Source organism: Halyomorpha halys, unplaced genomic scaffold, assembly GCF_000696795.3.
Source record: "Halyomorpha halys isolate HHAL.00 unplaced genomic scaffold, Hhal_1.1 Scaffold898.1, whole genome shotgun sequence".
Lineage (NCBI taxonomy): Eukaryota > Metazoa > Arthropoda > Insecta > Hemiptera > Pentatomidae > Halyomorpha > Halyomorpha halys.
In genome coordinates, this window is record NW_027112804.1 from 125692 (window position 1) to 142097 (window position 16406).

The window sequence follows — 16406 nt, forward strand, 5'->3', positions numbered from 1 at the left end:
TATATATATATATATATACACACACATATATTACAGGGGTTTGAAGACTGCCGTATTCTGGATGAATTCATACACAACAAGGGCTTGGATTTAGAAGAGGCTCTAGGTCTATTTTCACGAACTAGATCGAAAAATGCGGAAGCAATCTGTAACTTATCTATGTATAATTATAGTGAGGTACTTTTTTTTATTTCATGAAATTCTTTAAAAAATAATTCCAGTGTTTTCATTATGTCCCAGTTTTGATGCGAATAAAAACCTTGGATTCTTTCATTAAAGAAATAAATTAAAATATCACCTTTTTGTATGAAGTAATGAATTTTTAACATTTTGTTTTCTCCAGATGAGGCAGCTTGTCACGGAATGGTCTTATATTTTCCGGAAAAAGTTAGATAATATCCTTTATTGGATTTTCTCAAGTAAATGGATTCCATTGTACCAGTCTATCACTTTTACCAACATAACCTATTCAGAATGTCTACAGAACAGAAAACGTCAAAATTTGGTTTGTAATTTTTTATTTAATTACTTCAATATAAATGTTTCTAGGATACTTACTGTTTTTTAATCTACATTAGCTATCTTGAATTTTTTGGATTCAACTGTTATTCATTAACTAAGACCGTGATAATCCTAAAAATAGTAACCATAACAATTTTTTTCATGCCAATTATGTATGCACTTTTATTTAATCCTTTGAATCTGTGAAAAAATAAACAAATAACTATATACACATTATAAAGCATAAAGTACTTTAAAAAAAAAACAACAGAACAATTGCTTTTAATGAAGTTGAAAGATCTTGCATTGTATCAAAGTTTTGTTTTTCTATATCATTATTAACAATATAAAGAAAACTTATTTTAAATTCCTGAGCATACAATGTATATATTTCAACAAGGAACAATTTGGATTGTTTGATTAAAATAAAATAAAATTAATTGCTTTTACTTTTATATTAAATTCCAGCTCTTAGGTAAAAATCCTAAAGGAGTTAGTTCTACCTCAACATGAATAGCTTTCTGCTGTCACCTATGTAAAGCTGTAATTATGCTGCAAATGTTTAATACCAAAAAGGATGCTTCTTTTTATTTTTATAGAAAATTACTTCCAACTTTTTAAAGACCTCCAGTGGTCTTTACCAATCAAATTATGCTTGCCAGTAGACTTTGTTGAGTATATGTTAAAGAAAATATATTAAAAAAAAAAGTAATATTACCTAAATTTTAATTTATAATTAAGTTAATCATTTTTTTTTTACCATGAAAAGGACAAAAAAAAAGTTAAACATAAATAATTGAAACATTTTTTTAATTTAAAAAAATACACTAATTAAGCTTATAAATTATTAAAGGGATTTATTTATCCCTTTTAATCAAACAAGTATTTTTCCTTTGAATGAATATTTTTCACATGATGTGTAACAGTTCGGCGCAGCATCTCAGAGTACAAAAATTGACAATTCAGTTTATAAATATCGAAATGGAGAGTACTTACCGAGTAGGGAACTACTCATAACTAAGGAGTACTTATCGGAGAAGGAAAGAAGAAACAAAAGAACTGCCCATTCTGTAGGAGGAAGATTGATCACTTCATTACGATTATTATTCTAGTGATAGCCTCAAAAGGTGCCACAGTATACTTAATGTGACGTTTAGGTTTTTAAGAATGATAAAAGAGATTATATGATAATCTTTTTCATGTCTGCCATCAAACACTGTTTAATCTGAATACTAAACTGAGAAAATGGTACATGACCTGTCTTATACTATTCAGCAGAATCAGGGTCTCTATCCTGCTCTTCAATATTAACTCCATGAGAGCTATTAACTCTATAGGTCTCATTGAGTACAATAACAGGTCTTTCGAGATAGCTGTTTCTTATTACTCAACTGTAAATCAATTATATCATTCTATATACTGACAGCACCACACAAGCATTGATAAATTAGGTAGAATTTGTCTTTTTGAAGAAATGCTCTACCAGAGGTATCTGTTTCAATATAAAATGGCTAATATTTTTGTTGCTTGTTTACAGATACTTAGAAATATCTTCTGTGTACTTCTTTGTGGTGGTTTTACATCCTTTTCATGGTACACATTCTGGTGGAAACAATCCCGTTAAGAAGCTGAAGTTTTTTCTGTAGATAAAATAACTTGTTTTTTATCACTTACAACTTTATTTTTCTTTTCTTTTTTCATTATTCATTCCTTTTATTATTCTCTTTAAAAACTTATTAAATTATTTTTATTATTATTTACACATTACTGCTTAGTTAGCTTTTATAGGCATTATAAAAGTTAGTCCAAGTGATTTTTTAAAGAACATTTTCAATGCAAAATCATTTATGACTTTTTCATAATGTCAGAATATCTTTGTATGTTGGAATATAATTGAATTCCAAATGTCATAAAGAGCTCATCTCTAGCTTTATCCAAAATAGACTTTTTAATTCTTTTTTTATGAACTTATATTGCAGCTTTATAATAGTTGCACATCAGACAAAAAAAGTTCAGTTTTATTTTGTGTTTGATATAGTACTTAGATTGTACCGTTGACTGTGGTTACTTTCTGACATCACAGCTAGCTTATGTGTAGTCTATTGGAAGAATCCATAAGAGAAAATAATCCCAATTCTTAAATTTTTTGGTAGAGAACTCTTTTTGAAATTCGCAATTAAATTAATTTATAAAAATAAAATTGATATTTAAATAATAAATAATTCAAGGCTCGACAAATACAATCAAAATTTTTATACACGTTTATTTACAAGAATAAAAAAATATGATTGATAACAAAATTAAACACTAAAAATTGAGAAACCATTACACGATGATTTCATTTAAGATGAAATTTCACATAAAAATGATCTTCTACATAAACATTTTTCCATGTGACCTTCCATCAAAGGCAACCAAATAGAACGAATCCAAGAGATTTTAACATCCACTTCAAAAATCCATCGATTCAACTAAAATTGGAGACAAATTTTATCAATTTATTTTTCTACCTAAAAAATAAAATATTGCCTATTTAAAAAAAAATCATACCTGTACCAATATTTTTACTTTTCCATGACTCTTCCAGTTTTCTCAAGAATTCTTCAAATACTTGAATACTTTTATACATACTTGTTTTACGATAGTCTTTTATACCCTTCTTTTTAGCCTCTCCTTGTTTTGCATCGAATTGTTGTATTTCTTCAACAAGATCACTATAGAAGACTATATTAGCACTACATCATTGTATACTGATATATTTATAATATATATGCATTATATCATGAACAAAATAATGAAATCTTTATAAACCAATTGTAATTTTTATCAAATTCTTGAAACTCAAAGATAAACCAGAAAAAGTAATATTAATTACCTAATTGTTGGAACTGCACTGGGATCAAATGATGAAACAGCAGAAGGATTAAATGGTATACAAACTTTACCAGTTTTAGGATGAATACAAAAAGGGCTTTTCAGAAGATGGTTAGAACCTTTGGTGACATTTATATCCAGACGAGGATAAGAAAAATGTAGCATTAATTCATCAATTAAATTTTTGTTGCGCTTTTTTAATTTATTCTGAAATGATAAGACATATAATTATTAATACATTATATAAATCTTTACCTAAGAATAAACAATCAAATAAAAAAAAAAAAACAAGATAGATAAATTTAAATAATATTAAACATCATAAAGAAAGAAAGCCACAATAAATAGAAAGAGCAAAATCTCTTTTAAATAAATAATAACTCATTTAATCAAAAAATAACTGAAATAAAATAAATTTTGCTACTCTGAATATAAAAGATCCATACCAATGTTATCCCACACAATTCAAATTTTCAAAAATTGGTACTTATTTTTCAGCCAGCACTCCAATTTGAAGGGGGTTTGCTAATTCTTAATTTTGTTTGAATAGTCTTGATGAAATTTATAAATATAATATTTTCAGTAAAATATTGTAGTAAAGAAACATTGAAATGAGAGATGGGACAGAGCTATTTCATTAAGTAATCTGTTTTGAAAAAATAATTAAAATATTGTTTTCAATTAAAACATATTTTTAAATCCTAAGGTAAGACCTCAATAAAAGAAAAGTGGCGTTCTGTTTAGACTGGCCAAATTTAGAATCAATAAAGAGTGAGAGATGAACATTATTTATGTGCAATACGTAATATGAGGGATTTTATATTATATTTATTATAAAGATTAAGAGCGAGGTGTAATAAGTAATAGGGTGAGATCATAAATATATAGTACACCAAGATATGAAAGAAAAAACAGACACTTAATCCTTACTGGAAACAATAAGGTACTATTTTAATGTATTGAGTCCTATTATAGGGGTAAAATTGTAAATAATCAGTTCCATTATAATAATTTTAAAAACTAAAAACAGGCAGAAGCTTTCATCCTCTCCCTGTTGTAAAATATATCAAACCTAAGAGCTTACACTGGCTTGTTGAGCATTGAATATTTTCTTGAAAACTGTCCATCTTTCTAAAGAAGTGTTAGCGCTTTCCCATGCAGTTTCTACTTCCTGTTGAAGACCTTCTTCCATCATAGCCAAAACACTATTCATGCGACTTTTAGTGCCCAAAATATCTTGATTTTCTACAACCCCTGATTCAAAGTCCTTTTCAATAATATCTAAAGCACGTCTAAAAAAAAAAAATAATAATTTTATACATTGTTAAATATGTAACATTTACAGCAACGAAAATCCATGATCATTTCGAGAGATTTTTATTTTTTTATGCCAGAATATCTTTCAAAGATTAAACTTTTATAAATAAAAAAAAATTCTCAGGGAAATCAGCTCTCGGGGAAAAAAAAGCATTTTTTTTTTTTGTTTTTATCCCACAATATATCCCTGCTTCAGAAGAATAATGACAACTGTAAAATTTTATGATATTGGCTTCATAGTGTTAGCAGGCTCAAAAATGGGTTCAGACAATTAATAAAAATTAAAGATGGACAACAGAATATTCATTTCATTATGTAATAAAACATACATACATTTATATCAATACGTCAAACAGAAAATAAACAGAACTAATATTTTAACAGGAATTTCTAAATCTCTACTAAATGCAAAGAACACTTACAATAGAAATGACTGGAATCAATATGATTATTAAAATTTATTTAAAAATTAAGTAAAATAAAAATGGATTTTTAACCAGGTTATCATCAAATAATTATAATTAAACATTGCAAGCATTGTAAGATTTTATTCAAGAAATCTATTACTTTCTTTAATTTCACAATTCTAACCTCTTAAGAGGCATACACAGTGAGCCAATGAACAACAACTTAGAATTCAGCAGAGGTGTAGATTATTCTTGAGCACCTGAAAGATGTATTAGAGAAATTGTTAAGGGCCTAAGAAAATTTGAAAATTAAAATTAATGAATTTCAAAATTCAACATCAATGGTGCTTAAAAAAACAAATTTTACCAGAAGATGGTTGATAATAATGTGGGGAAAATATCACAAGCAATTAACTTGATAAATATGGTAGAGATATTGTTATAGAATATGGTACTAGGAAACGAGAAATTAATTTGTCATTTTCTCTTGAAAACTAAAGGAAACAAAATAAGATCAATTTACACAACAAAAAAGATAATTTATAACATAATTCCTTTTTCAACCAATATCTAAACTTTTTTTTAAATAAATTAAATTTATTCATTTGTTTTTATTTTTTAAAGAGAACTTCTTCAAGGAGAGGGAAGGATTTTCAATTTGTAAGGAAAGTGTTGCAGTGAAATGTTGAGAGATCAGTGAACATTTGGGACCACTGGGGTAAAGCTTTTCATATACATCAAATCAAGAGATTTGCAGTGTATATGCTTAATGTATAAACGCCTTTACGAGATTCCAAAATCAAATCCTGGCCCTTACCTGATAGTATTTGTATGATGCAGAAAGTCAGACAATTCATAATAAGAAACTCATAACAATCTCAAAATAGTAAAACACTTATAAATAAAGAATACAACCATAAGACTGACTAAAAACTATCCTAATTACTCTTAAAATCAATGAAATGAAATCGGTGCTAATTATTTAGAATAAAACATAAAATTTAAAAAAGCATTTTGGTTTACCTTATAGAAGGATGTATTTTTTCTGAATTAAGGTGGGCAATTTTTCCAGTATGATCTTCTCGGGTCAATAATTGTAAATATTCTGCCAAATCAGATCTTACTTTAGAATCAAGTTTTCTAGCGATTTCATCACATACCCAGCAGTGAATGCCTCTTCTACCAGAGAATACCCACAATATATGCTTGAATCCAAAATCATCTAAAAGGAAAAAATAAATAAAAAAACAAGATACATAAACTGAATAGGTCAATAAAAAGTACTATTACCTCTCAGAGCTGCATCAAGAATTTTGGTTGCAAGAGCCATAAATCTCCAACACTTAGAACAAACATTTGCCTCAGAGCAACATGTTCTCACACTGTCATAATCTGTCATATCAATGTCAAAAACCAATTCCTTTTCTTCTACTTCAAAACTACTAGCCATTCTTTTTTGTCTCGGCCTAAGGTAAACAATTAATGCATTGGCTCTTTCACAACTATTCCAGTCAACTCAAAATGTATACATAATGAAATAGTGTTGATCAATTTACATTCTAATAACTCTATTTTTATAAATATTATTCTTATAATGATTTAGGGAGAATCGCTAATATTAATTTGAGAGATTATGCAATTGATTATATTATGTCCTACAGAAAATGGTTTATAAGCATTGTTAATATACATATAATTGAAATTCTGATTTATTTTCTCCAAAAAGAAATCATCAAGCTTAAAACTCATAAGTCAAGTTGCAAAATTTTTATTATTATGTTTTGGCTATTGTAGTAGAAGTATAATTTTAAATAAACTAAGTTTGTGAGTTTTGTTAACTAGGAAGTTAAAATAACAACTAAATAATAACAATTATTATATTTACCTCAATTTAATCTATGAGATGAGGTCAAATGTTAGTAAAGGAAACTCATTTCTACATAGTGATTCCGAATTAACTCATTGTTTTTTTTTTACCTTCACTTACCAATATATATATTTTTTTAATACATAACAATTTCATAAAAGACCACACCATAATTGATTTGAGTTAAAGTTCTAAAGGACTAATCTTATAAACTAGAAGTTATACCAATCTAAAAGCATAGCTTATAACATTATTAAACTAATCCTATGGCATAGTGGCCATGGATGGATATTCTATGCTCTACTATTCTGTTATAAGCAACTTATAAGAAAACCTCAGATATAAGAGGAAAGGTTGTTCACGCAAGTATATTTACTTGGCTGTTAGTTTTTTGTTTACAAAACAAAAATTATCTGGATTTACTCGAATGCCAACATTAGTTTAGAATAACGTTGTAGAAAAATCCAAGGAGATACATTCTGATGGATGTTGCAATAAGTGAAATTCCAAATCATAGACATCGTTCATAATATCCTGTCAACAATGATAAGGATGGGAGTGATGTTGAGGAAGAGGAAATCATACTAAAACTAGTTATCCGCAGAGATGCAGCTATTGCCTTCAAAACTCTGAGGAATTGATATTTGACCAAGTCTTCAAAAAGAGATTAGATAACTGAGACATATTTCCCAAAAAGCACAAGAGTAAAAAAATTATCTGATTTTAAAATAAATTGATTCATAAATTAATATGGAAGTATATATTGGAAATGTTGAGTATAATCAATTCAGTTGTTTAGATTTAGTAATAAATAAACCTCTAAATATGTAATATGTACGTACTATCCCATCAGGGAGGAAAAATGTCTACTTGATTATGAGAAACTCAAACATTACAAAGTCCCTTGGATAATAGTTTCTTATAAACAAGTTACACTGTAGTAACTTAATTTGTTTTATTTAACTGCTACCTAAGTCTCTGACATCCAAGTCACTATTAAATGTTTAATTTCGTACAAAAAAAAAAAAGAGCATAACTCAGTGAATTGACAAATTGATAATAATTTAGTAGCAATGCTGCATTTTTTGTTTGTATTTAAGGCAACATTATATGAACATATCAACTTTAAATAAGTTTAGATAGAGGTAGTTTTGAAAAGATAAATTTACAAATTAAAACTAAAGAACATCAACATAAAGCTTTAGAATATAATTAAACCCAAATAAACAATAAGGAATCAATAACTTTTTTGTTATTTTATTAACTATATCGATAACTTTGTCAATTTGCATGAAAAACCCAAGGCTTAATCTAATAGTGATAAAGAAAAATGCTGAGAAACTATAATTATTGATATAGATTATAAAAATACAATTTCACAAGTTTTGATTTGTTCCTTATTGCATAAGAGTGTTCAATTATACCTACAATTAAAGTATAATATTGATAATAATATAATATGTGTAGATGATGAACACCCAGGCACTTGAAAGTGTAAAATAGTAATCACTTTCTTTGTATAATTCACAATTCAAATGCAATGTAATACTTACTTAACATTGTATATTGCACCAATATCAATTTTTTCAGGAATTTTCCTAATTAATTCTTTTTCAAAGTCCTCAATTTTGTCAAAGCTTTGATATCTGATATAAACTTCACCAGCCAATGTAAAAGACATTTCTCGGTTACAGAACGAATTGGGATTTACTGGAAAATAAAAATAGCACTGATAATCTAGAAACAAAAACAGAAATCTGATAAGCAACGATTTATTACCTTGACCATAAGAAAGCCATCTATAATAAAGTTCATAAGGAAATAGGCGCTTATAATACACAGCTAATAACTCTGGCAATTGTTCCACAGAAAACTGAACCATAGTTTTAACTTTGATTACTTAAGGTGCTTGTAAAGATGAAACAAATATAGACGATTAAAAAGATATCTAATGATACCAGAAAACAAGTAACAAATAAAAATTCAGATGGTTATACAATCTATTCGTATTTTCCAAGTTTAGGCGGGCTAAGTCTATACAAAGAGGAATAAAAAGTTTGTGCAGCATCAATATACAAATGTAACCCTTATTGCTTGGTGCAAGGAGTATAATGGAGAGGCCATTTTGGTGAACTCTAGGTGCGTGGCAGAAAAGTAAGACAATTAGTGGTTACTTTATGTTTAAGTTTACATTAGAATATGGAACCTTCCTATTAAACTAAACGTAAACTTGAGCTCCAAGGGTTTGGTCAACTCCCCTCTTTTTGGCTTCACTCTCCGTCTGAAGCAGAGTAGGGAATGCAACCCTCTACAATACAACATGTAACTATATGCAAACTAGCAGCATTCTCAAAACTGCACTAGGTCATTGGATTTTTGACACCCATTGCAGTTTCGATCTTCTCTGTTTGATAATCAAGATGAAATTCTTGATAACTAATCAGTTATGACATGCTACCCGTGATGGGAAACTATGAAACTAATTGCAAAAATTGTCATGGATACGATATTTATTTATCAATGATTCATTCATGAATAAGGGTCGTATCCATGGCAATCAACTATAGCTAATTTTTGCCCATCTCTGACGTGAAAACATTTTTCTTGAAGTTCTAACTTAACTGTCTGGTGTTGATCATAAGAATATTTTTGAGTATGCGTTTGAAAATATCCGTTAAATATTCCCCTAAACTTAATGATAGTTCCAGTTTGCTATTTATAACAATAAAAATTAATGTCCCGGAATTGTGATGAAGAACAACACTCCACATTAATTTTTATAAGTTAAGAAAATTAACAACCAAATCTGTAAATTTACAGGGAAAAAAATTACCTGCATAGTAAGGCGCTTCATAGACGAGGTAAAATAAAATTTAAGCGAAAGAGACTCATCGTGGGCATCTTACTCGTGATATGTGTCTTGTGCGATATTTTCTCCGCACATTCCAGTTTATCAGACAATTTTCTGAATATTTAGAGGTCGAATAAATAGAAAGAGAGTTAAGTTTTTCCAACTTTTTTTTCGCTTTTCTACTAACATCTCAAGAACTGCTGAACAGATTTTTTTTCGGATCGAATGATTTTCCGACTTTTTATATGTAGGCTAATTATTATTAATTATTGGTCCAAATATTGGTAATATTGTATTAAGTAATACAATATTTAATCATAATTAATTAAAAATAAAACAAGTGTCAAAATTCCCTACTTTTTTCACTTTTCTACCACTATTTCTTCCTCTACCCAACAGTGCTAGGTGCTGGTTTCAATCCTTTCCGGTATGTAGTGGTTTCTGATAAACATCCATCAATAACTCGACCCCTCATCTGTGGTGTCTCTCAGGGTTCATCGCTATCCCCCACCCTTTTCGCTATCCACATCAATGACTTTCCCACCCTTATCCGACATTCTCAATACATATGCTGATGACTTACAAATTTACCTTTCCTTCACACCTTCTGACCTACTGGTTGCCACGGAGAAGCTTCAAGAAGACTTAAATCGAATTAGTCACTGGGCACAAGAAAACAAGCTTACGTTGAATGCAGAGGCAATCGTAATAGGAACCAATTACCTCCTGAAAACTATCCCTCATATTCAAACCTTATTCCTAAACAACAATCCAATACAATTTCGTTCATAAGTTAAAAACCTAGGTGCCACTATAGACCAAATTCTCTCCTGGAAAAACCACGTCTCCGACATTTCCCATCGCACCTTCTCCACCCTAAAGCGCTTAAATTATCTTCGTCACCTACTTCCTTTTGAAACCCGTAGGCTCCTTGTTACTTCCTTAATATTCCCCCACTTTGATTATTGCTGTGTGGCTTATGGGGGTGTCTCTGGGGATCTCGAAGCAAAATTAAAACGGTTAATTAATTGCTTTAAACGATTCATCTTTGGGGTCCACAGGGACGCCTCTGTCACCCGATTTTATGAAGAGTTGAAGTGCCTTTATCCCTCCTTCCATCGTAAATATTTTCTTGCTTCCTTCCTCTATCAAGTTATCCAATCCCGCCGTCCATCGTACATTTCTGATATCCTTCAATTTAAATCCTCAGTGCATTCCCGCTCACGGCCTGTAGACTTATATGTATATGTAACTGCACATCGAAACGTAGTCTTTGGTAGATCTTTCCTTATCTGTTCCTCTTCCCTATGGTATTCTATTCCCTCCTTTATTCGTAGTTCTAATACCCTTCCAATCATCAAATCACGTATCTTCGACGACCTTCCGTCCACCCAATGCCGGAAGAATAACAATTAAAAGTTCCAAATAAGTTTCATATCTTCTCTGAATTTTATGTTTCAGAATGTTGTTCATACTTGTAAATATGTATATTAGCAAAAATTGTACTTTTCATTTCTTATTTTCAGTTTAATTGTATTTGATTTTGATTTTTTTTTCTTTATTTTTATTTATTATCAGAAGTCATCTTATGTTTTACGATATGACATATGGTTTTATTTGATTTGTTATATTCCTTTTTTATATATTCTGTTAATTATTGTTGTTCATTTTTATTTTTTCAAATTCATTATTCATCATTCATTATTTTAGTTTAATTTTTATTTTGTATTTTACATTAAGGCTCTAAAGTCCAACTTTGACGCCTGTATATTTATATTATATACAATATATTATTATTATTATTTCGTGAACGGTAGAATGAAATTTTCCGGTTTTAACGAATATCTTAATGTTTATATGTAGACTCTAATAACTGTTAAACGCCCTTTCAAAACTAACTAACTAATAAATACTGGTGTGAACATTTTTCAACTTTTGTTTTTTTACTAATATCTCGTGACCGGCACAATTGATTTTTCTGATTTTGTAGATGTAGGCTAAAAGGAAAACAATTTTCTTATTTTCCTATGGCTTTTCCGCTAATATTTTGGGAACAGCTGAATGGATTTTTCAGTCTCGAACGATTTTCTGACTTTATAGGTGGAGAGCAAAATAGGTCATTATCAGAAAAGAGCAAACGATATCACTTTATAATAGTGGTTATTTAGCAAACGATATCACTTTATAATAGTGGTTATTTACCCCCACCAACATGGAGCTCTTCTTCGTAACTTCATAAGGCCTGATAGCTAAATTGTGGATTTCTTAATCTCATGGCGACAATCTTGGTCTAATTAAAGCTATAATAATATTAATAACTAGAAATAATCCCGACGAACGCCCATGCATCCTATTGGGACGGGAAAAGCTGAGATACCATAAGATCTTTTGTAAGCGTGTTCCAGGCTTGTTATATTTTGTTATACTGTTGTATTCCTGGAAGGAAAAAAGTTATTATTCGATATTTCCATGTCAAGAACCCTAAGTTTGTATTTTCATATCAAAATAATAATGTTTTGTTCAAAAATTCTCCTTTTTTTATCGTCTTAGATTTTTTTTTTGAGTCACAAAAATAGGGATAACTTGAACATGAGCTCACCTATCTACTCAAAACTTAGGGAAAGTTGTGTGATGCATGAACTGCACAAGATTTTTCTGGTATTGTTATTAGGTACATAAATGGATTTACTTGGTTATTTGGTCATCAAATGTGGTAACTGCAAAAATTACAACTTTTATAATCCTAAATTGTTTGTTAATTCCTACATTTGACCTTCAACCAGTTGTCACTGACATTATTGTTTTAAGAAAACAAATTTCCAAAAGATTCTTTAAACAATTTTTGTAACCAGCCTTAAAAAAAAGCAGATGACACCAAAAACTGCAATTCATTAAAAATTTCAGTAATCATGTTTTATGACCAAACTCCTGATTTATCATATCTCAGAAAAGTATGGGATTATAGAGAACTTGAAATTCCTCAGCCATCTCACCATATCGGGCATTCAATAGTTTTTCGAGCTTAATTGGTAGTTGAAATCCTTTTTGTATTGTCCAGAACCCGTTTTGAGTACCTCATTAAATATGGATTAATTTTCTTAGCTACTGCTATGACAATAAAAGTGACATTTCATTATCAATTAGTTTATAATGATATTTCAGCTACTTGTAATACTTTGGGAGTTATTAACAATAAGCCAACAGCTTGAGTTGTAAGCTTTTACTATCATACTTTTCATGAATTTTTATTTATGAATCTGTTGGCAAAAATTAATTTAGTCAGTTCTAGGAACAGTCAAATTTTAAGCTATTTTTACTGGACAATATGGGACATAGCATAAGACTTGCTTTCGGATTAGAGATAGCTTTCGGAAACACTAAACTAGAATAGCCATAAAAACATAATTATTGAAGGTCCAATTAACACAAACTTTAAATTATTATCACGAGGCTCTTGGTATGGTTGGCCAAGAGCATTTTTGTAAGGTACATAAAGTAAAATCATTCAAGGTTATACTAATGAAAGTAGAATTGACAAAAGATACAAAATCTTTATTTGAAAACAACAAAAAAATTATTACAAGGAGATAACAAAGTAAACCTATTAAATTACTCTGAAATCTTATATTGATAATGAAATTAATTGATACAAGAAGCATTTATTTTAAACTTAAACCTCATTATAATAAAACTATATGAGGAAGATAAAACTAAAACAACTTTCTTTAGTTGAATATAGTTTATTGACAATACATTACAACATAAACAAAAGTTATGAAATAAAAAATAAAAATAGAGCTGCTTCGTACATCATTCAATTTCACTACAAAGCTAACCACAATCATTGGTAACTCAAGTTTATATCACCAATAATAATAGCCAAACATATAGTAAACCATAGCCAAATGTTTTTGGAATGCCGTTCTGCATTTCCAATGACTAGTTATTTTGTTCGACAATATCCACAAAAAACTATCACTTAAGAAGTTTTACATCAGATAAATGAATCAATACAAAAAAAAATACTATATACATCTAAAGGAGTAAAAGCTCCAAGTTGTCTTTCAAAAAATATTTAAAGAACAGAGAGGAACAAAACATTCTAATTAGAATAGTACCTCTTTGTCACTTGTACAACGAAACACTGTCCCACTATTTATCATAGTAATTACAAGAGTAATGAGTTCCCATGACTGTTGCTCAGCTTACTTAATATACATACAAAACAAAACATAAAAATGAAAAACAATGTGCTACAGCATAAAATATTCAAGATAATAGAAATCATTTATAAAACCAACAATTACTGTTGCATTTATATTAATATCTATCAATATAAGTGAAATATTAAAATAACTATGAAAATAAATTTTGATTTTATTTCTATAACTCATTGGAAAATAAAATATATAGCGATAGAAATATATAAAAATAGTTTATCTCATTAATAGAAATATAAAAAACCTAATGTGAAAAAGTAGAAGACAGATACACCAGTTTTTGTATTTTGATGCATTAACAATTTGTTATACCTGCCCTTCTTTTTTGTTTGTGAGCTTCAAAACGGCTCATTTTCATTAAAAATTCAATACACTACATTGTGCACTAAAAATTGAGATTACTTTCCACTTTTATGTCAAAAAAAACAATTGTTTCATAACATATTGCAAATAGGACTAAGCTAATTAAAATACAGCCATAAAATTGACCAAGTTTACTTTTTCTGTAAACTAAAGCGGTAGGAAAGTAATCTCATATAAAACAACAAAATACTAATAATATGAAAGTTCATCAAACTCTCTTAAATATCTATATAATTAATCAAATTACTATCACATTTGAAGGAAATTATGAGGTACAATTTATCATTTTGTCCAACAAAACATGATACCTTAATTTATGAAATTAAGCTTGATCAAAGATAACAGTAAAAAGTAATTCCTGTTACTGAAATTAATACCGAAAAACAAGGTATGCCATGATAACAAAATATTTGAGCATGTATCTAAAAATTGAAAGAGGTATAGCTTAATTTTGATAAAGTTTAAGAAAAACTAATTTAATTTTTCATTTTTGAGTGAATCTTTAAAAGATGTTTGAAACTATTAAACTAAAACTTATAAAAATAATATTGTTTATATGTAGATGCATTCGAACACACATAAACAATATTCTTTACCCACCTGACTTATATATATATATATATATATATATATATATTTCTGATGGATGTAACAACTAGTCCATGTATGAGATCAATCAATTTTAAATTAATTCAACCTTAATGATAACCTAACAAAAACATCAACTTTGAAAGATGGACAATTCCAATTCAATGGGGTTTGAGGTTCAAACAGTTGCTTAACAAAAGCAATGTTCTTAGCAAATCAAATGACCACTTTTTTATCATCGTAAAAATAAAAACTTACTGTTTGAAAAACTTAAAAATGTATCAGGGATTAATAATAACAAGTATGAATAAGTTTTAACAAATTCTAATTAAAATAAAGTTTTGTTCAGCCTGAAAAAATAATTAAATAGATAATGTGGACATGACAACAGTAACTTAAAATAAAACAATTAAAATAGATATTTTTAAGAAAATGTTTGAAAATATATTTGATATGAAATATATATATTTTTAAAATGTTCATTTGTTTAAAAGAAAAAAAAAATTATATGTAATCTGCAAATATTTTTATCAACATGACTATCTTTCATTGTAAACAATATTTATTGGATAAAATGAATGGCATCCTAAATCAAGGATAAAGTAAAACCATGAACTAAGTATCAACAAAACAATGTTTTAACAAAATAAAAACCCTAACGACATAGTGAACAAACAGAACTCAGGAAGAGTTTAAAATTTAAAAAAGATCTCAACATGGATTTTCAACACTAAGTGTAATGAAATATAAGTTTTTTTTTTTTTACAATTTGTTTTAACCATCTGCTGAATAGTATTAATCATGAACTACAAAGAAGGAAAAAATAATGTTTTTTTCTAATAAACTTAAAGTATCTTTAACTATTTTGTTCAATGATATAATTTTACACAATGAACATTGACTGTAACATCAAATCATATATGTTAAAACTAAAAAAATAAATTAATTAATCAGATTTCATCTAAAATAAATAGAAACTGAAATACATTTGATACATATTTTTCTTTCTTTCTGATATGGTTTTATGAGCAGCTAGCTAGTCATACTGATTGTTATCAATGATACAGTTAAGTAAAATTAATAGTTACTAGAAAACAAAACAGCCTTTTCAGATAAATTTTCGATTTTCACAACTATAATGACTGAGCAAAAATTGTAAGTTATCTTTAATGCAAAGGCCTTAATCTACCTCTTTATAATTAGAAGTCAGATAAGTTCTAAAGGAAGCCACAAACAGAAAAACTAGAGTTTTCTAATAAAGGACAGTAAAAACTTTCACTCAGAGGAAAAAAAGCTCAGTTGTTCAAAGCTTTAGGCACATCTAAAATTTATAACTAATTAGCATAAAAACATGTCTTCCCTTTCATATATTGTTCTTGGACTACAGCTAGACTGCTGCTAGTGCGAGATGTATTCAA

The 16406-nt window shown here is 28.4% G+C and overlaps 2 protein-coding genes across 2 annotated transcripts in view; one reads left to right on the forward strand and one right to left on the reverse strand.

The window, feature by feature from the left end:
* cn (Kynurenine 3-monooxygenase cn) overlaps positions 1–2191 on the forward strand; it is a 15027-nt gene extending 12836 nt beyond the window's left edge. Inside the window, exons 5-7 of the mRNA XM_014430518.3 lie at positions 37–177; positions 344–505; positions 2039–2191. Coding sequence (XP_014286004.2) covers positions 37–177; positions 344–505; positions 2039–2125 — 390 coding nt within the window. The 3' untranslated portion in view covers positions 2126–2191. The remainder of the gene's footprint in view (positions 1–36; positions 178–343; positions 506–2038) is intronic.
* A 129-nt stretch (positions 2192–2320) lies between these two features.
* Positions 2321–9432, reverse strand: DNApol-alpha50 (DNA primase small subunit). Its single transcript, XM_014430542.2, has 8 exons — positions 8746–9432; positions 8520–8676; positions 6390–6565; positions 6123–6321; positions 4460–4667; positions 3377–3582; positions 3052–3215; positions 2321–2972 (listed from the first exon to the last, which is right to left on the reverse strand). Exons 1-8 carry the CDS (start codon positions 8846–8848, stop codon positions 2953–2955), a joined length of 1233 nt encoding a protein of 410 aa, XP_014286028.1. The 5' UTR covers positions 8849–9432; the 3' UTR covers positions 2321–2952.
* Between the last annotated feature and the right edge of the window lie 6974 nt (positions 9433–16406).